At 37.3% G+C, this 25501-nt stretch overlaps 1 protein-coding gene across 1 annotated transcript; it reads left to right on the top strand.

Annotated features, from left to right (window-relative positions):
• LOC138701594 (galactose mutarotase-like) lies at positions 1-24806 on the top strand. The gene is made up of 7 exons (XM_069828637.1): positions 1-244; positions 12041-12198; positions 16200-16409; positions 19274-19361; positions 23007-23148; positions 23582-23771; positions 24458-24806. Exons 1-7 carry the CDS (start codon positions 7-9, stop codon positions 24575-24577), a joined length of 1146 nt encoding a protein of 381 aa, XP_069684738.1. The 5' UTR covers positions 1-6; the 3' UTR covers positions 24578-24806.
• The last annotated feature ends 695 nt before the right edge of the window (positions 24807-25501 follow it).

Below are 25501 nucleotides of genomic sequence, written 5' to 3'. Positions count from 1 at the left end.
GTCGACATGTGGTGGTGTTGCTTTCTGTGGCTGGCGCTTACAGCATACACATATGCTGAAGTGAATGTACGGGAGGACGTCTACGGGCAGCTGGGAGAGCAGGTCGTCAAACGGTTTACCTTCAGCAACTCGCACAACCTGACGGTTGAGGTCATCACGTACGGAGGACGCATTGCTTCAGTGCATGCACCAGATAACCGGGGAGACGTCCAGGACATCGTCCTCGGTTTCGACAATCTCGAAGGTTTCATCTATACATAAGTCACACTAACCATCTTCTGTTTCTCAATAACTACTATCAAAAGTTGCCACAAATTTCGAGGGGGGTAATGAGTTGGGCATTCACCGATTGAACAAATAAGTAAATAAATACGTAAATAATGGAATAAAGAATTAAATAAATAAGGTTTATACTTTAGTGTTAAGTGCAAGGTAAGATAGGAACAAATCGGAAATAACTCTGTGGTGTTTGGGTAAAGGGAGATAAGTCATAAAAATGAGTTCGGAGATAAATGAAAATTAAACTTGGAACACTTATTACAAATAATTTTCTACACAAATAAAACACATCAACTGCTAGTATTCTTTGATTTTTGCACACCCCCTTGTATAATTTAACTTGTGTGTTCATCTGGGGAACAAAATTCCACCTGGACAAAAAAATGACTTATACCCCTTTACCCGAACACCACAGAACTATAGCTCTTAAGTGGGGCTAATAGTGTTGTGACAATTCAGATTACATCAGTGAACTTATCAGAAACTAATATTCGTCAACGCTTGTTTCTTTATCCGTATTTATGTTATAGCAAAGAAAGTGTGAAAATGACGCTTCTTTTGGAGTCAGTATTGACACAACCATTAAAGGTTAAACGACTTACTACTAGAACTCTGCAGCCCAATAAAATCAACAGCTCGAGAGTCATGATTTTCGTGCGGTCGGTCTCTCAGTCATGCAGCAGGCTGGCTGACGCGCGTACTGACTCTGCAGAAAGCAAAACACCCCACGCTCACGGTCGACCGATCGGTCTCGATCGTTTGAACCGTACCATAGGTTGAAAACTGTCTTCGATCGATGTGTTTACAGTGTGCGTTATGGAAATATTAAACTGCCTGATGCCCTGTCACCTGATTAATGAACCTAGTAGGTGTAGGGCTTACAGGCTATCAGATTCAATAAAATATTAGAATAAAACATTTAAATAATAATAAATTAATAAATCAATAAAATGAAATACAATTTTAACAAACTAATATTGCCTATATGAATATAAATAGTAAGTATAAGCAGCACTAAAAAAATGAAAAAAATTGTTAGTCTTTATCCTCTAGTTGAACGGAACAGTTATAATTAGAGCCCGGATGTTAGGCAAAATGCCTTTTTTTAAAGTGAGTGTATGTATGAAAGACCTATTAGAGATAAACACGTTTCCACATATTTGGGGATGATAGGCCCAATTTTTATTTTGCCTTTTTCCCTATTTTAGCTCCCGTTGCCTATTTTAAGGTTAAGCCTTTTAACGTCGTTATTGTAGATTTTCTATATTTTTAATGCATTTAAAATAAACCGCACATAAATTATATAAAAAAAAAAACAAACAAGAACGGTTGTACAAATTCAAAATATATATTCACCTCACACAAATATTTGCTGAGAATCTTATTCTCCAGCAATACATATGTTTCCAAGAAGTCGTAAACTTTTCTCCCCTACCGATTCCATCTTTTATGTCACTTGACAAATATATTTGAACAGTATAACCCTCAGTGCTCAGGTCTCTTCGGGGTTTAGCAGCGAAAGAAAGGACATGAACGAAGTATTAAAAGCAAGTCTCCAGGTCCCGTTACTGTTGTCGCTTGCACGTACAAGTCACGAGTACTTTGAAGTCTCTCACGCCCCTCTTTTTGAGACAATACACAGTCGGTTTCTCCCGATCTCTGAAAGAAAGTAGAGACAGTCCTTCTGAAATAAGTTGTTTTAAGTTTGTTCCAATCACTTCAGTAGAAATAGAAAGATCTTTTCCTACCATGAAAAACGTTCTCTCTCACAGGCGGCTCACTATGACAGTTGACAACTTAGAAAAACATCTTGTTGTGACATGTAACCAAGGAAAGTGAGTACCGTATAGGATAGTTTATTAAGTATTTGTCTATTTTTTGTCTGTTTCCATGAATAATAAATGCCTATTTCACTGCCTATTTTTACTATTTTAGTGCCTATATGCCTGCCTATTTTAACCAAAATAAATGCCTAAACATCCGGGCTCTAGTTATAATATTTTGTAACAGAGTTGTATTCGTAATATCACACAACAAAAGTAAATACATTAAAGAAACCAAGGTGGAAATTTTAGATGAGATTAAACAAAAATCATTAATTTAAAAAGAAAATGGCGATTTTTCCATTGATTCTTTTAATTTTGTAATGACATCAGCGCCAATTTCATTTGCTCCATCCTTAACATTTCTTGATATAGTCGTTGAATGTGGAGTAATAAAGTCTGCATCCACCTTACCATAATACTTCCAATGTCAATAATTGTCTGGGATTAAGTATCTCTTAATATTCACTATTGTAAAAATTTTAAGCAAAGTGAGCAAGGTATATTTGGTTTATTTTTATTAAATACTATGATTGAAATAAATGATATCTGCTTTGAAGAAATTTGGGACGCATCACAAAATCTCTGTTCTTTTTATGGATTTACATAGTTACTAAGCTACATTAAACATTTTCATTACTGATATGAGTTTGACAAGAAGAATGCTGAATAATATTATTGATAACATAAAAGGAATTGTGTTATTTAAAGATTATGTTTCCTTATTTAAATGCTCAAATACTTCCTACTTTTCGTGCCCTCTGAAATAAAAATAAAATGGTAACCCCTTAAGTAGGCTGTTTTGAGTAAAAAATCCTTGGCGATACAGCCCATGAAGGCCCAGGACCGACCAGCCGGCTGCTGACCTCACGTCCACATGCCGAAGCAGAGGTGAACGATCATTCAACCAGAATGGAGGTATCGTGTGGTTAGCACGATGATCCCCCCAGCCGTTATAGCTGGTTTGCGAAACCGGATTTCGCTACCTATCGTAGCTCCCCAAGTGCATCACGAGGCTGGGTGGGCACCGGTCCCATACACTGGCCGATATTTCATGAGAAAATTTCTTCTTCCATGAGGATTCGAACCTGCACGCATTCCGTAACGCGAGTTCTAAACAGGATGCCTTAGACCACGACGCCACGGCGCGAGACAGGCTGTTTTGAGTATCAGGCAATAAAAGTGATGTAATTGTAGCGCAACAACCTCAAGCGCTCGCGACCGCCAGAGTAAACACATCAACCGGTCGGTTATAAATTCTTGATTGCATGCGCCCGAGCGAATCATTTCCCGACTGCCTTCTCCACAATCGAAGACTAGTCGGTGATCTTCGGTTGGTCGTTTTCTTGAGAATGCAAAGGTCTACTTACCACTTCAATTTGATAAGTTGGTGTCTAATGAGAATACTGTGAGCAATACATGTGCAGCTCGTGAGGCTGTAAGCAAGGGCGCGAAGAAAGCAATAATTTGGTGAGGAGAAAAAATTTACGGAAAAATATAGAGGAAAATTTTCTTTCTCTTACTACTAGTCATAGCAGGGTATGTGGATGCATCACGACATGGCTGTTGCTGTCGTTAAAGACCAGTGAAAGTAGCGAAAGGCAGCGAGCGTATTAACTGGAGTGGAGAGATCAAGTAGGCCTACGTTTAATTTCTTGCTATGATTCACATCTTCAACAGTAGCTCAATTAATTGGCGGTTTTTGCCCTCGAATTTCCCCGAGTACTGAGAATTTTTTTTTATCAATCTTGTTCCATCATTTCTCATATATACAGAATGAACCATAAGTAATGTCATTAATTTTAAGGAATTATTCTTTGAAATATTTCAAATAAAAAAGTTTAATATAATTTTGCTCGTTTGTGCTTTCTTTTCGAGAGAAAAAATTATTTTATATGAAACATTTCATAGGTATTTTGGGAAAGTATTGAATAAATTCCCAATATACTCAGTCAATTTAAGAGAGGAATGTATTATGATAATAGATGACTGAAAGAATTTTAGTTTTGTCCTTTAAATGTGCAGAAATTTGATCCAAACCGATGTAAGTTTTCGTTCCGCCAAGGAATTTTAAAACCTGATGCGGTGTGACAACACTGCAAAGCTGCTGGAGAGATGCAGCTCGCGTATACAAGAAATGGATGGTTGAAACAACGAGAAATGGAAACGTAACACAGTTGCTTTTAAATATGGGAAATTTGATTTCTTATATCTAAGTTTACCGATTACTACTTTAAAACTTAAAGTGAGAGGAAACTATTTCTGTCTGAAGAAAATGATCGTAGTGGGACAAAAGGAGATTTCTTAAATCAATAACTACATCTGTATTGGCTAATGTAAAATAAACTTTTTTATTGGCTATTTCACCGAATATTTAATTGACGTTAAATCGAAGAGTTTAAAAATAACATTTGTTATACATCAGCATGATAATAGTTATTTATGAAACTAGTGAGATATGAGCATTATTACCACTCGAATGTGTTCTGCAAGAACGAGGCGTGAGTCGAGTTCTATAATTACATGAGAGCAGTAATCACGCTCATCTCACTAGTTGCAAACAATATTTTATCCGCGTTTATTTAATAATGCGTTTCATGCGTTCAAAATACAATCGTTGACTGAGTGCGATATGTAAATGATTACATATCGCATTTAAGTTACATATCGCACTCAGTGATGTAATCATTTACATATTGCGGTAATGAATGCCATTACCATGGTGATATGACGATGGATAAGTATCCATTATCAAACCAACTCGGATAAACAGTTTTATCTTTAGTGAAAATCGTGCATAATATGCCACATTATCGTACTTGTGCCGTAAAATAATACCATGACAACCAAAACTTCAGGGCTTCTATTAAGAAGGCATAACTCGCATAATAAAGTTAATATTATGAAACGATTCGCCAGTGCTATAATATTTCATATATCAAATTTGCCATAGTAAGCTCTTTCTTCATAGAACATGATATCAAACTAATGTTATTTCTTTATTAATAATGTTTTATAATGCTATCGTACAAAAAATAGGGTATGAAATTCATTTATAATGTTATACAATTATTACATTCGTAAAAGTATGAAACTCACTACGTTCGTTTCATAACATTTGCTCACGTAATAAACTATAACATTATAAACTTGATTAATAATATTACTATTTTAATTTTGTTACTTTAACGCAAAATAAGGATATCGTATTTTTATTTATTTCCTTTAGAGTTTTAAATGTTTTAAAATATTGTTTTATGACGTGAAATATGCATCATTATTGTATACGATCTCTAGAATATTGAATTGAAATGGAAGTATAGAAACATTTCTCAATATTTTCAGTTTATTAAAATATTCAGTTTAGTTTGAAATAAGCGTGACTTACTGTCTGTGTTCTTTGAGCATTTAATTAAATTCGGGTTTTAGGGTTTATTTTAAATTTTCCGAGATTTTGTATAACGTGAAGTGAACATTGTTCATTCTCCGTTCTCTAACACAGTTTAAACACAAAAATATATCGTCTGTATTTTTCCTTACCAATGACCTTCAATGGCAATTACCTTCAACAAGCCAGGTGAAGGGGTTGTTCAGAGGAAAACCACTCAATGTGTACTCCCAGCTGGATGCAACGCTCAACGTTGCAAGATGCTATTATTCATGTATTTTAAAATACAGATTTTTCTGGAAAACTTTCAAAATATATAAAAATGGTATTTGACTTTTTTGTTGCTCTTTACTCAAGGAATCACCCACCAGAATTAGTGACATTATTTACAGTTCACTCTGTGTGTGTGTCTATATATATATATATATATATATATATATATATATATATATATATATATATATATATATATATATATATATATAGTAGATTATTTTACAACGTTTTATCAACATCTTAGGTTATTTAGCATCTGAATATATATATTGGGAGTAGGCACCAGTGGCGACCGGGCGCGTCGCGAAGGGGGTCCGTTTCATGAAGGTCGCGAAAGAAACCTGTATTTTACGGGTATTGAAACAATGTTGGCAAAATGCCCGAGAATCGTGTACTATAGACAGGAGAGGGTTGTGAAGGCGATGTGCAATGCAAATGCATAGGTCATTCAACGCCCGAGTGCAATATAAATAGGGGATCGACTGCACAAACGACTGCAGTCTGCAATCATGACTAGACCACTGAAAGAAGGAGTTCTCCCATCGCCTGGTTACTGGACCACCGACAACTTTGACCCCATAAATTTTATTTTACAATTCTCCGAAACCGAAAAATCTATAAAATTAGTAATACATACGACAGCGATCTTCCTAAAGGACGGCGAGGAGATTGAAATCCATATACCGGTAACGGTGGACACCATATTAGACATCGACGACCTACAAGTCTCCGATTTTTTCGAGGACGTATTTCCAACCTTGACGAATTTCCAACGGCCGCGGGGTCCGATCTGTTGTTCGTACACATCCTTCGACGGTGGTTCACGATGGCGTCATGTCAATCGAACAGCGACGTCTCCACCACCGCTCGGAACACGCTGTCAACGGACCTGGTGTCAGTAGACGTGGATGAAGTCGACAGTGGTCCCCAGGACATCACTACCAGCAGGGCGTCGCAGACGTTGGTGAGCTGCGTAGGACTGTACCACATCTACCGCCCCGGGCAGACTCTGACAGCCCTTGTCGAGCTTGTCGTGGTTCCCTGCGATCATAATCGGTGTGCAACACAAGTCCTATTTGGACATTACTTCTTTCCAACCCGTACATTGGTACCATCAAATATTATGTTACGTTTTTCATGTCGTCACATATGGCCTCGGTCAAGAAAGGCTCCCACATTAGTACATAAATAAGTGTTCTGCCCATGGGCAGATCTTCCACTGCAAACCCAGCATTCTCCAATCTTTCCTATTTTCTGCCTTCCTCTTAGTCTCCGCATATGATCCACATATCTTAATGTCGTCTATCATCTGATATCTTCTTCTGCCCCAACTCTTCTCCCGTTCACCGTTCCTTCCAGTGCATCCTTTAGTAGGAAGTTTCTTCTCAGCCAGTGACGCAACCAATTCCTTTTTCTCTTTCTGATTAGTTTCAGCATCATTCTTTCTTTATCCACTCTTTCCAACACATTTCTTATTCTGTTTGTCCACTTCACACGCTCCATTCTTCTCCATATCCACATTTCAAATGCTTCTATTCGTTTCTCTTCTTTTCGTCATAATGCCCATGTTTCTGCTCCATACATTGCCACACTCTACACAACCACTTCACTAGTCTCTTCCTTAGTTCATTTTCCAGAGGTCCGCAGAAGATGCTTATTTTTCTATTAAAAGCTTCCTTTGCCATTGCTATCCTTCTTTTGGCTTCCTGGCTGCAGCCCATGTTACTGCTTATAGTACATCCCAAGTATTTTAAGCTGTTCTACTGCCTCATTTAGAATTCACAAGTTTACCTTCTTTATGCGGTAAATGCGGTAGCTTCCCTTGCTTTCCTTTCCGCATACCATTCTCTTTTTTGCATCTTAAAGATCCGAGGGGGCCCCAGCGTGGAGGTGAAGAGAGTGGATTTGACTAATTGGGCCCTTCATATTTCACATAAATTCACCGTAAGGGTTAAATATCAGTTCTAACAGAGTTTTTGATCCGATCTGAGACCGGGAAATTCCAATTAGCCTTTGTCCCCCCCCCCCCCTATTAGCATAAGGGATTATTACGAAAGTTCTCATAGGAAAATTCAGACAGGCCATTGGTACAGGAGGCATATCCCATTATAAAGTGGGAGGCTATGCCCTGGCCTATAAAACTCTTCCCAGAGTTTGTGTGTCCTAGGAGGAATAGGCACTTGATCTTCCGTTTCCTGGCGATTAAGTATTTTCTCAAGTTCGCGGACAAAATCACGAGGAAAAATATTATTTCGAATAAACAATAACATTTATTAATTGCATTTCTGCTGTGGCAGTCCCTATCTTTAGCACAATCTAATAAATGTCCAAACCTATCCTCTCTTGTTATAATATAATCTCTTTTTACATAACTGATACACAAATATTAATATTATTAGTCAACAGATACTGTTGTTGGTATTTATTTTGTAGCAACTCCCATTCCTCGGGAGTACATCTGTCTAACAATGCGGTATAAAATGTTGCCTTATATTTAATAATGAAATTAATTAAACTCTCGGAACCTTTTATTGGGCAGTGTCCCCAATTTGAATCTGGTTTTCCCTGCAAGCGCCGTTTCCGAGTAGTCGGTGCTGCTCCCGCCGGTGCTTGCGCCAGGATGAGGAGGTCGCCGCGATATCAGCTCTAGGAACCGCTTCGCCTGCGCTTCCATGTGATGGAGGCTGAGTGGCACGAGAAAAACGAGGTCCCGGTAACCACTAAATTTCTCCACCAAGTTCTCTTGCTTGATGGAATAGCTGAGCTTTAATACGTAGGCGTCACCGTTTCGTCTCTCGAAAGTTCTGTTGCCCCAGTTGAATAGGCCCGTCAACAGGATGTACAGATTGTCGACTAGTAGTTCCTTTGCATTAAGTGACTGTATTAACCAACTCGATGGTATCGACAAGGCAGGCATGCCGCTACGAACTGATGCTGAGTAACGGCTTTTATAGCATTCCATCCAGACATGTTCAACTCGCAAAGAAGTCCATTCCTATAGTACACCTGATTCTCGGGCACTTCGCCAAGACCGTTTCACGACTCTCAGAAAACACGTCCTTTTCAAGACCATCAGACCGGCCCCCCTTCACGACGCTCCCCGTCGCCAATGGTGCCTACTTCCAATATGTTGTTTCTGAGTAATATCTATAATTTTAAAGTTGTTTATTAAAGAACCCCTTAACAGATAATTGCTTCTCTCAATTATGAAATATGTTGCCCTTATATCGAATTGGCAGTGATGTTAGAAATTATGGATTGTGCTTTGCAAAAATAAATTACAAATTACATTTTTCTTAGAGAAAATAACATCATAAGACAGATTTAAATAAAATATGTCTTCTTCTTTCGCTAAATAATTATCTGAATGTCCATTCTACAAGAATGACGTAGGTCTAATAACTTACAGCAAAACTCCATAACTTTCAAGGATCTAGTGTACCTAGCTTTATTTATTAAAAATGACATAATTAAAATTTAAGTGCTTCATGGAGGCCTGTGCGAACATTATTTTGCAGAAAATAAATAATCTACATGTATCTCATATCGGCCTCTGTGATCTAGTGGTCCTGCCATTTCATTAGAGGTTCACGGATACAAAGCTGGTCCAGAGCTGTGAATATTCGGGTTTCTTCAGAACAACGTAAATATAGGAGGTCTGTGTCATAGATCTATAAAGGAACCATTACCCCTGAAGAAGATTACTCCACGCAGAATTTCTCGACAGTTTTTGCCCACGTCAAACTTTCGAAGATAGCATAATGGGCCCTATAAGTTCTAGCTTAAGTGTGTGTAGATTTGTCTCATCCTCTAGCTGCAGTCAAAGTCTTTACGAAAATAGAGTAATGAATATTCAGTTCCAGTCGGCTGTACTGTCCATTCACTGATGTTTTAGCTAGGGGCTGGGGAGCGCTCCTTCCAGCAGGTAGAGTTTTAGCTAGTGAAAGGAGCTAATGTTTACTTAGTATGAAGCAAGTCAAGGCTCTGAACATGTCATCACTACTGTTGGCTGGGGGACACGCGGCAACTAGTTAATGTTTGTAAACAATAGTCTACGCACGGACCAAGGATGCGTATCCTGATACAGCTACTTTATCCGAACGTTAGTAATGAAGCTACTTTATTTTCTGCAAAAAAAAAAAAAAAAAAAAAAAAAAAAACTAATAATAGGCCCATCTATAGAATTATATCTTCAATTGAAAACTTCTTCAGATAAACATTTCAGGATTTAAAAATATACACAAGAGTTATACTTTCAGACATGTCTTAACGTCCTCAAATTTAAGTAGCTGAACACATGCTGAACATCGGATTTTACAGAATTATAGCATCTTGTTTCTATTAATGAATCGATCGAAACGATCGTGTTATTTAGAACTTTTATATTCCGAGCATACATAAATTCATTATTTGTATTAATTTTAAACAGTTATTTTCGTAAATATCAGAGTAACATTAAGAGAGATTACAATACGCGATATCTCTGATTGAGGTTCTCGCTTATATGTACAGGGACATCATTTTATTTTTACTTCAATTTTTATGGTACCTGAGTTTTTTAATGTACTTCACTCCCACCCCTTCTACTAAGGAAGTTCCAACTCCACACAGAACCAAGACCGCAGATAGTAAGCAGTACTGAGTTACTGAGTATAGTACGTTCCAGAAATATGTTCGCGTTTTCCAGTGACGAAAGAGCTTTCAATATTGAATCATATTTTCGCACAGGTACTGTCCGTTTGCCTACGTCGCATCCCGATTTCCCCCACCTGCTTCTGCTCGCCCCTCTGTAAAAGCTGGGCTGTCTTAGCTCTTTTCTGAAAACATTAATTTCTCTTAGGAATTGGACGTTTACGTAATATTATACAGCTGTTTAATTTAACTTAAATAAAAGGGCCTCGTTAAGTAATTAACTGTCACGTGATTTCCTCCCTTTCTACAATCCTGCGGCATAACCACTTGGACGGACAGTAGATAGCATGTCTGAGTAATTTTATATTTTCGATTCGGGCAGAAGTGAAGATTGAATTCACAGTACGTAGAGTAGGTACAGAATTATTTCAACATGAGTTACTAGTACGAAGGACGAAACTGGCAATTGGAATTAGATGCAATAGTCTATAGTGCGATAATATGCACAAAAGAACTGAAGCCTGTATCGAAATGAACGGCCACCATTTTCAAAATTGTGTTTAAATATTCATATTATGATTATTTTTCAATTTAACTTCTTTCTCTATATTGTACGCTAATGTGCTGTAGACAGTATAATATACACTGCATAATGAATACGTTCGCATGGATAACTCACTTCATGAGTAAAAACACTTATTCTTAATACAGTACTGTACTTTGATTAAAGAAAAACTTAATGAAAATTATCAAACTCAAAATCGTGATATTTCCTAGTTTACGTAAATGGATGAACTACTTTTTTTCCTTCCTATACCTAGTAGAGTGATTTGTGTTTTACGCCAGTATCATCGAACTCCAGTCTTGGAGGGGGGAGCAAGCGGTGTTTCCGGTTCTCTAAAGGTATAGACAGGTTAATATTAAAAATGTTAGTAAAAATAAAATGATGTCCCTGTACATCTATTATCAAGCAGTACACCTTACTTAACGATATATGTATGTCAGAGGAGGAAGAATTGTTTATAGCCTATACATCTGAAGTCTGTTTAGTGTAATAATTATGTACTGTCCGACAGAGTGGTTATGTCGCATCTCAATTTCTCCCATCCGTTTCTGCTAACTTCTCTGTAAAGGCTAGTGGGTGGGGTGTTAAGCTCTTGCCTGAAAATATTTGCTGTTCGGAATTGGAAGTCTACGTAATATTATACAACTGTTTAAAATAATTCAAAGAAAGAACTCTGTAAAGTAAGTAACTGTCACGTGACTTCCCCCGTTTCGCCGACCCTGCGACATAACCACTCGGTCGGACAGTGGCTAATCGGCGATGTATGCAATGAAGGGGGAAAGGAACTGGCCACCTAACCCATTATCTCCTGGCCCAGTTGCCTTATAAGTGGTGCCTTGTTGGTTTCACTTGTGAGATTCAGATCTGTCTTCGGACAGTTAACTAAACAACAATAATATGCGAAGAGCTATTTATTTTCTCTTGGATAATGTTAAAATGGATTTGAGGGAAGTGAGATATGATTGTAAAGACTGGATTAATCTTGCTCAGGATATGGACCATGGCGGGCTTATGTGAGGGCGGCAATGAACCTCCAGGTTCCTTAAAAGCCATAAGTAAGTAATTTTCTCTTTATAGGGTTTACATCAAAGGATGATCCGTATTTTGGAGCTGTTCTTGGACGAACTGGAAATAGAATCGGCGGCGCAAAATTCACTCTTAATGGAGTTCAGTACAATGTGACAGCAAATGGAGGAACCTACCAGCTTCATGGTGGTCTGAAAGGCTTTGATAAGGTGAGTTGGTACAACCATAAAAACGTAACACGAGTTTAAGATCCAGCAATTAATCACTCAGTGAATTAACTCACCAGAGAGATCGGGGTGTTCCCCAGATACTGAGGATGGGGCAACGTTTCCCAGAATACTTAAGTTTCATAATCTCATAATATTCTTCACATACCGGTACCATTTTTCCTTGTTATCACTTCGTAAACTCTAGATAGATTTGCAGAAATATTTTCAGTCTCGGGGTAGTGTGATTCTTGTAGTAGCCTAATTTCATATATGCATGCAATGTATTAACAACTTTCGTATTATGCAAATCTGACTTTCAGGTAGTAGCTCTCTCTAAAGCAGGTTTGAATAATTTCAAGGAAAAATTGTTTCGGGGCCGGGTACAACCATAAAAACCCTTCGCTTACGCTCTACCGACTGAGCTACCCCGGGAACTATACACGACACCGTCACAATTTTTCCTTTGTATGCACACGACTCAAATGAGCTGAAAACACGCCAGAACTCAACTATGAGTGCACACAAATACTGTGTGTCTTAAATTGTGGCTTTAAGTCAATGTTCTCTCAGTATGAGCCATTTTACACAAAATTAGTATGTATTATACACAGCATGCGCTTTTGATTAAACTAATACTCAACAATGCAACGCATTCGCAGAAAACCAAAATAGCGTGACGTATTATATCGCGGTTGAGGTTAGCCCCGCATCCTGCTACTGAGTCGTAGTGAATCGATACCTCCTCCTCCCCGGCCAACCCTAAAGCTTGCGAGACCACAAGTCTCTCACAGTGGAATGACTGTCAACAGTAAATTTAATATATGGAAGGATCGGAGTGAAACAAAGTGTTACGATACATCGTTATTACGAACTTACACTGTTACTAGATATAATAACTCAAATTTTTTGGGTAGGCTAAGTCTCAAAAGCCTTTTAAGAGATTCGTACTGTCGACTTCATGTGCGTACGCGACGGTCCACACGTACGCTGAAAAACTTCTCCCGTTACTTATCATTAGTTATCATAAGTTTACCCGTCTTTGCCATAACCGAACAACCACACTCCGATATTGTCCACACCGAACAGCTACATTGACTACGATAATCTACAATCGTCCACTTCTAAAATATTGCACTACCGGTAGTCTAAATCCAGTCTGTAAACATACTCTGTAAACTGTGTATCCGTCTTTAGTCTGTAAGCATAATCTGTACTCTGTAAACAATTCATACGAAACAAATTGAAAGCCTTTCTTTCGCAATTTCGATGAGGACCGCCGTAGTTCTACATCTATAAACTCCCGGCTCGCTTCACCAGAAAGCCATTGCTGTACTTTCTTGTCGGGAGTAGACAGACGTCTTCGGTATCTCTGACATCAAATAAGCGGTTTCCGGCATGCTGTCTCTCTGTCTGTTCGTCGCCGTCTGTGGAAAATGAATTCTCAAAATTATTGAGCGAACTTCGTTTCTATTTGTATCTACGAGCCAATAATACATCTGGGAATGATGAATATGACCTAAGAATGTTTATTAAAATAATAGACTGATATTATTTTTATTGAAACAGTAGTAAAGCTCTCTTTAATATCTTTGACTTAGACTACATAAAATAAAGTGATAAATGACATGATACTCACATATAAACAACAATTTATATCGGATAAATTAATTATTATCTAGAGGTACTTAAATAGTCTCCAGTTGAAAACTTATCTGAATAAGAATTTTAGGCTTTAGGCTAAAGTTATCTGTTTGAGTGATTTTTTTTACTACAGTAGGGCCTATGCCTAATCGTTAAAGAAATATTGCAGAATAAATACTTTCCTGTAAAAATAATCATTATCTACACAGAATTATGTTTTCAACTGAACAATCTTCGGACAAACGTTTTATGGCTTCAAGATAACTACGCCAATTAACTCAACTATAGATGTAGAGCAAATAGAGCAAAATAAAATGACCTTATTTTTACTAAAACTTTACTTTTTGTAGACTAAGTCAAAAAAGTACTCTCAGAAATAGTTTCTTACCACAGATAATTTGACAGGTCGCTCTTACTTAAAGGAATATCCGTCCCTAATAAAAGACACAATGTTGCAAGTGGATGAATATTAATATCCGTAATGTAGCTATGCTATTTTTTACTACTATCGCAGAACCTTACGTAAAACGTAGTAATATATTAAAGGTCTTATTATAGATCATTAATGCCTACATTTTTCTATCATTTTTAAGTTATAATTTATATTCTATTCCATTATCTCCTGGCCTAGTTGTCTCATAAATGGTGTCTTGTTGGTATCACTTGTGAGGTTGAGAACTGTCTTCGGACAGTTGACTAAACAACAACAGTGTTCATATATAATATATATGTATATAATATTAGAAGTGGTCATAACAAATGAATAAATATTTTATGTGACTTTGGACAAAATTTATTACATAGCTACGTCTACCGGCGCTTCTGCATTATTTTTAGAAAGTTGTTTCTCTTTATGTGTATTTAATTTTTCAATTCTAAGTTTCTACACCAGTAGGCCTACATTATGCAGACTACAGTGATAGAAAAAAGTTTTGTCGCACAGATACTTTGTAAGTCCCAGAAAGGAGGCAGTGCACATAAACAGATATACAACGAAACAAAACTAATTTTATTACCTCAACTAGTCGTCCTCTTGTGAATCAGGCCGCTCGTCCTTTGATCATGCGCACTACCTCCTTTCTGGGACTTATAAAGTATCTGTGCGACAAACCTTTTTTCTAAGACTGTACATTAATTGCGCCTTTTTCTCAGTAGTAATATTTGTCATTTAATGTGTTTTGCTTGTAAACCGACGAAATGATATGATGAGCTGTTTCAGTCTCCTCTTTGCAGAATCTAGCTTACAATTTAGAAAATTGTTTTTTGTGAAGGTGCTAGAAGTTATAAGTATTATTTTGTGGACAACTGAAGTACCTTAATCTAAGTATAACTGTATATTTTTTCAAAACTGAACTGTTATTGGCGATGCGCCGATGAGCCATGGTTCTACCACTTCGCTTTTGTCACTAAGAATAAGGGCGTTAACTATGAAATGTATGAAGTTCTTTGAATGCGTTTTGTGGGCTTCCTCAGTACGGGAGAATATTAACGCCGTGACATGCTAAGCGTTACTCCACGGCGGTGAACTATCTATCGGCGCATCATGGTGTTGATCTGGAATAATCATCTAATGCGCGATGTAGAACTCAAATCACGTGACACTGAGCACTCTAATTCTGCATCGTATACGTTAGTAGTAAAGGACATTCAAGAAAGTTGGCATTTTAGTTGCATGGGAAGTACAAAATGTTTCTCTAAACAGCGCATTATGATTCATTGTAACATAAAAATGATATTCTAGATTATGTACGATAAGCGCCCACTTACTCTAGGGACATAATTGGTATGATTGTAATTGTAATTAATGTTTGAGTCATGTATGTACTGGAGTTAATGACTAAAGAATTATCTTGTCAAAGTCCAAAGGCAAGTCATCGCACTGGCTACGGCTCGGGTACGCCAGCGAGTAGACGCGGATCACGCGGACTTCGAAGGTCACCGTAGCGTCACTGGCGCGAGCCGAAAAACGGCGCGGCGATCGTTGGAGAAAGATCATCATCATTATTATTATTATTATTATAGTTCTGCAGTCAGCAGAAGTGCTGGGGAGGGCGACGAGTGGCCCACGTGGCAACTATTAATCATCATCATCATCATCATCATCATCATCATCATCATCATCATCATCATCATCATCATACCTTCATTTCATCACTTGTATTACGTCTTGTATTTCAAGATTGATTAATAAACTTAAGTATTGGCAGCCTTTGGTTGTTTAAAGGACTTCGGTCTTTTACTAACCCACCTACAACGCACTCCAATAGAAGTTATTCCAACAAACTTCATCACATATGTAACTGAAAAATTAGGCTGAATGGCTAAAATAATTCGCTTCATTCACATAATTATGTCTGCAGATGGTGTGGGAACCATATTTACACGACAAGAAGCTAACTCTGAGTTACGTCAGTGCAGATGGAGAAGAGGGTTTCCCGGGCACTGTGCTCACGCAGGTCACTTACGAGCTGACGTCCAACAATGAGCTCATATTTGGCGTGAAGGCTACTTCTACAAAGCCCACACCAATTAATATTGCAAATCATGCATACTTCAATTTGGCTGGCCAGGTAAGATTTTACAAATTAATGCAAATGAAAATATTTATTTCGTGTCTGTTGAAGAAAAAAAGAATTAGGCCTACATAAAATAATTAAGTTGCCGTATATTTGACATAAAATTGTTATTTAACATGTTATAACACTATAAATGTGGATTCCATGCTAAATTAAACTAATTTCGCCACTAGGCTAAAGACTACAGCGTCGAATTTTTATTCTGGAAATCCGAATTCAACTCTCCTCAAGACTAACAAAGGAACTGTTAATAAACTCATTCTGAAAACGCTCCTTCATCTGCGCACAGAGTTAGATCTCTTCAGCAGATAGAAAAAGAAAAGCTGCCCGTGCTAACTGTAAGGTTTCAAAATTACAGATTGAATAAAATATTATAGAATAATTAATAATTAGTTAGTCCCCGGCCTTGAGTATGAGTGTATAGTGCTCACACAGCTGGCGAAAGCACTTTGATTGCAGAAGGTCATCTCGCATGTCGCATGACAATGTAACTACTTTCACTTAACGCTCTGTTGTTTCTTAATGCGACATTTCAAGTACGTTTTCAGACCCTTTGAGTTAATATAGGCAGCTCAGTGGACTTGCGGTTACCATCTGGCCGGTGGATCCGAGATCCTCGAGTTCACACCCACGACATAAAGGAATCCTGTCCCTGTTAGAGAGTTCAAGCAAATTCGTCGGCTATTTCTCGTCCAGCTTTAATTTCGATGCTGAATAACCTCTGCGGTAGAAACCGTCTTTAATACATTACTACTAGTCTATCTGCTGTAGAGATCTGTGTGCGCAGTTTGAGGGAAGGTTTAGACAAAAAATTATGGTTTATTTAACGACGCTCGCAACTGCAGAGGTTATATCAGCGTCGCCGGTGTGCCGGAATTTTTGTCCCGCAGGAGTTCTTTTACATGCCAGTAAATCTACTGACATGAGCCTGTCGCATTTAAACACACTTAAGTGCCATCGACCTCGGCCGGGATCGAACCCGCAACCTCGAACATAGAAGGCCAGCGCTGTACCAACTGCGCTACCGAGGGTGACAGGTTTAGATATGAGTTCATTAATAGTTTTCTTGTAAGTGGAATTTATGGTGGACAAAGATGGTGTTATATACTGTACTAGACCTCTACAGATCCCCCTACGAGCTGCCCCCAAACTCGCCTACAGCCTGCAGAATTCCTTTACTTTTTCACGTAGGCATCACCGCGTCCCTCAACCACGGTCCAACTAGATACCACGATAATAAATTTATTCAAATGCTCAAACATATGATTTATCAATTTGCAAATTTATTATTTGATGAACAGTAACTATAGAAGATCCTACAAATGTATTGTATAGCCTATAACACACACCATTTAACTACATCAGTAATAGTTTGCATAACACCATGTGATCTGTGTTATATTTTGTATCTCATCAATTTTAACAATTTTATTTATACAATAAATGACATCTAACAAAAATGTAACATGAGTTATATGTATTAATATTCACATTTTATAAATTTTCATTTCATTTTTCGGCAAAACAAATTAGACAAATTATTTAAATTGAATCCTTTTCCATTATAAGTTTTTCATTACATAAAACTCATGATTGATCATTCAACCATATGCATATTGCTGTGTACAACTTAATGGACTTATGTTTAGATTTCGTCAAACTTTTGAACATCTGATGATGTCGTACAGACGAAAACGTTCATGAATATCTTAAAAAAAAAAAGAGAGATGTATTAGCAAATAATAAATTTGCAAATTGATAAATCATATGATTGAGCATTTTAATAAATTTATTATCTTGAATAGATTTATCTGAAAATCAAAAATGAATTGTAAAATAGATACCACGAAATGATGCTCATGATGTAATCCAAAAGGAAGAGTAAAACATGCAGATCAAGAAAATTATCGTGTCATTGCTCCAAACTTACCTACTCATTATCCTTACAATAAAGAACAAAATTCAAACGTTCTTAACATATTTATATTGAAAACATCGGCAATTCCAGACAACATTCAAACAATAAATGCGCTTGATTCTGATCATTTTCCGATTCTTATCCATTTCGCCTCTGCGAATGCTATACTAACACTTAAAACTCACAAAAAACCTTGTACAGACTGATCACAAAATGACCTAAGTGAGGTTGTACCAGGCACTCTAATACGAGGGAGAGTGAATAAGTAACCTTAATAACTTTTATTAATTGAATATGTAGAATAAGACTACAAATACTTCATCACTTTTCAACATAGTCCCAACTACGGTCAATGCAAATGTTCTTATTATACTATGTTAAAAATGATGAAGTGTTTGTAGCACAGATAACACACAGAGGTTTGTAGTCTTTTTGTACATATTCAGTTAATAAAACAATTATTAAGGTTACTTTTTGTCTCTCCGTCGTATTAAACACTGTATAATATATAATCTTCTCTGATACCTTGTTAGGTTCTTATAACAAAGCTTCCTACTTTTCCGACAAACATATCACTGAAACAATTGATAATAAAGAACACAGATTCCTCATACAAGCAAAGCATAGAGGACGAAAAAGCATTTGCTTCTGTCTCTCCGTGAGAGACAAACTTTCACATCCATACAGTAATATACTATCAGTGTAGAACTTTCACAACTTTTTACAAGTTAGGATTGTAATAATAAAAGATTAGACTACAACAGTGATAACATTTTCAGACTTGATTCACTCTGACTTCTTGCACCGTGTTGCCAAAAATAATTAATGACTCTCATATAAATCAAAATATGTTATAATATTGTTCGAAATTGAATTTAAGAGAGATTAGGCTGACAATCTTTACATACCTTACCTAAACTAATGCTCCATCTTATTGCAGGCTTCTGGACCTGAGGGACTGTTCCAGCATGTGATAACAATCAACGCAGACAGGTATACTGTAACAGACGAGGAGAGCATACCCACAGGTACAGGAACAAGATCTCCATCACGCATTATCAATATGTCATTTCAGTATCATGTTAAGAACGAAAGTAAATGTTGGTTTAACTGATATCGAAACTGTCAAAATTTGGATACAGTAATTTCATATTTAATCCGGCTACTTTTCACCGGTGTCCCAAAGAGTCTTGCACAACCATATTACATTACAACAGTTCTAACCAGACGGTTAAACTATAAAACGTCTTTGAACCAGACGCGGCGCAAGGTACCGAAACGCATTAAGTTACGAACAGACAGACCACTGTGTTGTATAGATCGAGGGAAATGGGAGACTGAAAGTACTCCCTGCCTCAACATGTAAACATTTAGTCACAGCAGGACACTAAAGGAATGTTCACGTTTACAAATATGATATATAAAGTGCATTTCTAGTACAGTGCCTAACATTACATGTTCCAATTTACATTATACTGTACAAGTTTTAACAATATAAATAATTATTTGTGTGTGAGCAGGAAAGAAAAATATACAGTACTTATATAAAATAAATTTCTTCACAATTCAATGCACCGAATTATAAACGTACATTCGCAACGTATCAAAAGAAAAGTATCTCCTACTTCCATTCAAAATAACATTTTTCAAGAAACGCTTTGAAATATTGTTCAAAGCGATGTTGGTATGTACCCAACATTATACACAAATTTCAATTAAATTCTTTTTCATGTTTTATGACTTATTTTGACGTTGAAGGCTAGTTTTGATTGTATAATTAAATATTTTCCATGTACCTTTTGCTATTACACTGGTTTTGAAAGAATCGAGTTTTGTCTGTCCTTATACTTTTTTAACAATTTGCAAAATTCCGTGTTTTTTTTTCTTTAATAAGAAAATATTCCTTTCTGAACTTCTCTGTAAGTTCGTTATGAAAGGAACGCTTGGTGTTCTTAATTTTCGACATGTTCCTCAGTAGTGTGAATTATAAAACAGCGAAATTAACAATAATACAAATATGCATAATCAAATAAATAAATGAAAAGAAATAAAATATACTTGTTTACTCAAAGGATCTCAAGTACGTGTGGTGATTGCAAGGACCCACGCCAAACAGAATTAGAAAGGCGGTAATGTAATTTCTTACGAAACTAACTATACTTTCACAGTGCCATCCCACCTCGTGGGTCATGACCTCATGTATACTTCGTGCGTTCCAAACTTCAGTCTCGCAAATAGGTGACCCTAAGTCGCAGTCTGGTTCTAACACATTTGAGATTAAATTATAACGATCTAATACACTGGTCGTCAGCACTCGCTGAAATGTGCAAAGGGTACGAGGTGCTGTCCCGTGTGCACCGTCGTGCAACAGGGAGAGATAGAGAGCATACCCGCTAGCAGCTACGGAGTGCACCCTAGTGCACTGCGTTTTCCGCGGGTAAGAGAGACTAGCCCCAGCGTGCTCTGTGCTGACGACCCCTGGTCTAATATATCGTTCTTATTAAATTTCCAGAACGCTCTTAATCAAGTATTCCGGTGTTAAGTGCACAAGGGGTATTTTCTTAAACCTTTTTTTATTCTGCAATAATAGCCACCACCACCACCATTCCAATCTCCATCTCAGCTGAGCAACCTTGGTAGCTGAGATGGCTTACAATGACTGTGGATCCGAGTTCAAATCCCGACATGGTGGAGTTGTATTTATGGTGTACAAAACCAACTTGTGAGGATGTTTTCGGGCTTCTCTCGTTTTTCCCTCGCCATTCCACTAACACTCTCCACAATTCCCATTTCATTATTATCTCCGTCTCGAAAAATAGGGCACCACTTATGTTTGCATGACGGCGGGTTTTCCTTGCGGTTCGTCCAAAGATTGTTACGTAGATGATAGCGGTGGTGAATACTAGATGACTCGAAGATATGCATAAGAGTCACCTGAGCCTTTCAGGTTCCTGCTTATCTGACAAGGACATGATTCATGTAGGTCTGTGAGATACGGCAGAGGTAGGGCCTATGGTGTATGGATTTGATGGCTGGACAGGAATATATAGTGTAGAGAATGATGGGTTCGGCTTAGTAGGGCAAGACAATCGGCACGCAACTTTGCACAAAAGACTATTTGGGCTAAAGTGCTTAGGGATGCACCTCTATACTTCTATCTCCACCATCATCACATAAATGCCAATACCACCACCACCACTATCACCACCAGCGTCAATATCACGATACGTTTTTATTTTATTTATTTTATTGGTTATTTTACGACGCTGTATCAACATCTAGGTTATTTAGCGTCTCAATGATATGAAGGTGATAATGCCGGTGAAATGAGTCCGGGGCCCAGCACCGAAAGTTACCCAGCATTTGCTCGTATTGGGTTGAGGGAAAACCCCGGAAAAAACCTCAACCAGGTAACTTGTCGAACCCGGGCCACCTGATTTCACAGCCAGACGCGCTGACCGTTACTCCACAGGTGTGGACACGATACGTTTTTCTACAGTTCTGTATATATTATGTATATTATATCAAATAGATGGTCAAATATAATATTAACGTTACGTGACGGAGAATGTATGACTGAAAAGGTCAGGTATTGTTCCAAATACATAAATGTAAGTGATCTATTACAGTTCATCCTCAACTCTTAAAGATGAAGGGATGAAATCAAATAGATTTAACTGAAATACGAATTTTTACTTTCCTTGCTACTGAAAAGTGTTTTTGTATATCTATTGGCCTTTCTGACTATTTGTCTGTCTGTCTGTCTGTCTGTGAACAACGATCCTCCTAAAATATTAGATTTTCTTTCTCTTTAGTACGCCCACTTAATAGTCAATTAATCCAGAAATTTGTACTAAGATATAATTATTACAATAAATCAATATGTATCACACTTATTTGAAAAATAACACAAAGTCACAGTCCGCGATAGTTCATTTTTTGTTTTCGTGATTTAAATCTTTACGTAAAGCTATGAGGGATATATTAAGACAATAGTAGGCTATGTCTCAAAAATGTTTGTGCCAGAAAAAATAATATAATTTATGTTATTTTACGTTCAATCGTTCGTTTCTTTAGTCAATATTTCTGGGGATTGAAAAGATCTATCTTAGAAATAACGTTTTTACGCAATTATAACGTCGGCCTGGTTGGCGCAGCGCTGGCCTTCTATGCCCGAGGTTGTGGGTTCGATCCCGGGCCAGGTCGATGGCATTTAAGTGTGCTTAAATGCGAGAGGCTCATATCAGTAGATTTACTGGCATGTAAAAGAATTCCTGCGGGACAAAATTCCGGGCACACCGAAGACGCTGATATAACCTCGGCAGTTGCGAGCGTCGTTAAATAAAACAACATTGTTAACGTAATCCTAGCCGTTATGGAAATAAAGAAAAATGAAAACACTATTGTAAAGTAATATATAATTTTTATAATACAATATAAAGAAGATGTACTTGAACATTAAGTAATATGATTCTGTAATATGGCTAAAGTTTACATCGCAGTGCCACTGGGAATGAAAAGAAAAAACTTATCCTGTTATATGTATTATTCCAAAACAGATTAATATGAACTATGTGTATACAGAGTAAACCAACATTCTGTATTATGTGGCGAATAAAAAAATTAATTAAACTTCTATCATATAACAATTGTAACTATTATTTTTATTTCAGGTGAACTTGCATCTCTAGATGGGACTGACCTGGATTTCAGAACTGCTCTCCTTTTGGGACCACTAATACAAAAAAGAGGTGGTTACGACAATAACTACTGCGTTAATATAGCGAATCAGAGTGATCCTGTATTCGTGTCAAGGTAAAAGTAATGAACCGTAATGTTAGGTATAATATATCTTCGATTTATCCCCATACGTGCACGATAACAATATGACAACTGTGGATATAAAGTAATATTACTATTACTTACAATGAAAAAACAAAAAAAATATTCAATTTTCGATTATATTATATTATATTATATTATATTATATATACCCGTATTCTAATTTCTGTTACTTTTTGTAGATTTATTTACATATTAGAGCTATTGTGGAATTTTTTATATTACATCCTTGTCATGTTATTATAAATTTTCCAATTGTCTATATCATTTTCGCCATGTAGCAGATTGTTTTGATTTCTTAAAATTAGAAAGATAGAAATTAGTCTCTGGATAAAAAAATGCGCTTATAGAACATATTACAAGATGACAAAAGCAGTGAATGCACTAAATGTTAAATTATTTGCAGGGTTATGCACCCTGAATCTGGCCGCTATCTGGAGGTCTACTCGAATCAGCCCGGAGTGCAACTTTATACGGGAAATAATCTCCATAAACCAGGTTCACAAGATCCAATAATAGGCAAGGGCGGAGCGCTGTACAGAAAATATGGGTCCTTCTGTCTTGAAACACAAGGATATCCTGATGCTATGAACCATGTATGTAAAAACTGAATATATAGTTTTTTATTTATAATGTACCTAATTAAAATTACCTAGTTGTAATGATGAATGATTAGTGACAGACTAAAAGGTTTTTTCGGCCACATGACGGAAGCAGGTAATGCACTTGCGAGCTGTTAAAAAAGCTACCTAGCAGTAAATTTCTTAATCGGGCGCACTGTAAGGCCTACTTGATTTAAGAATTGATATGACACACAAGTTGTATTCATATTACTGGCTGAGAATATGATACGATAAGACAATTGAGGAGCGTTTTTGCAAAAGTCGATAGATGCAGAAATCAAGATTTTACAGAAATTACATTAAGTGACAGGATCTATCGAGTTTTGAAAAAAACCTGGAAGGTTTGGTAGTCTCTACATACGGTATGAATCAAGTTTTGGTAAATCTGATTTCATAGATCGATTCCGGAGGTAGAAAACATGCGATATCCATATGTAACTCACTATCGAAAATTTCTGCATCTATCGACTTTTGCAAAAACGCTCCTCTAGTATTTAGAACGTTTGAGAGAATAGGTGTCACCTTTTGGTTTTATTAATGAAACAAAATTCATTAGGTAAATCGCTTGATTAAATTGCAATGCTTAATAATGACCACAGAGCTTCCGACACTTTCTCGACATTGTTACAAACATTGCCATTGATGTGTTTCTTCTGCAGCCAAACTTCCCCAGCGTCATACTGGACCCAGGATCAACCTATTCGCGCACTACTATCTACAAGTTTGGCACAACTGCTGAAGGAGCAACAGAATGTAGTCACAACAAGCAACATCACTAGGAAGAGATTATTTCCATAATTATATGATATGTAATGGGAAATGTTTTGCATGTATATTACAGACGATAATTTTATATAGGTATCTATATTTTGTAGTGCTCTGTTCCAAATCCCTTTTTCCACCCAAGTTTTTCTATAGAAACTGAAGCAGTTAAATTGTTGTAAGGTTTTAAGATTCCGTATTTTCATAACAAGGTATAAATATAAGATATTTACTATGTTTTCAATATTTCAAGGATTTTGTACTCAGAGAAAGGTAACACCGAGCGGGCTAGCGGCGTGGTAGAGGGCTGGCCTTGCATTCGGGAGGTCCGGAGTTCGATCCCAGGGGCCGGCAATCCTGACTGAGGTTTTTCATGGTTTCCTCAGTTATTTCCAGGCAAATGCAGGGATTGTACCTCTTGAAAGTCCGGCCATGGACGGCGATCCTTCCCTTAATCCTTTCATATGTGTGAGTGAATGCTGTGTACTGTCTTAAATGTTTGTGTTGTATCGGTGGCGGCCCTGGCATAGAACTGATCCCTCATCCGGGGAGACCCTCCATGTCCTTGTGTGGTCAAAAAGTATGTATGTGATCTAATAGCTTAATTCCTCTCCCGACAGGTCGCGGCCCTGTAAGGCCCGTGTGGCGTGTAAATGAACCTAAAAGGGAGAGGTTACACTAAGGTACAGAGAGAGAGAGAGAGAGAGAGAGAGAGAGAGAGAGAGAGAGAGAGAAAGGTAACCGTCCTCGATATTCGACTGATTTCCGTACTTGCAAAGCAACTCGATGGCCTTTTTAGGGCAGAGGAAGTAAAACTTGAGGTCCTTGTTACTGTAGATTTACTGCACGTGAAATACATTTTGTTCCTATACTAGATAAAAGTTTCTTCCCAACGTCAAAATTTAAATATAGGGTACTAGTCATAATTCCCGCCTCATCCA

The sequence above is a fragment of the Periplaneta americana genome, chromosome 6, assembly GCF_040183065.1.
Source record: "Periplaneta americana isolate PAMFEO1 chromosome 6, P.americana_PAMFEO1_priV1, whole genome shotgun sequence".
NCBI classification, from domain to species: Eukaryota; Metazoa; Arthropoda; class Insecta; order Blattodea; family Blattidae; genus Periplaneta; species Periplaneta americana.
The sequence above is the reverse complement of the archived record's forward strand: the minus strand, read 5'-3'. Positions and strand labels throughout refer to the sequence as shown.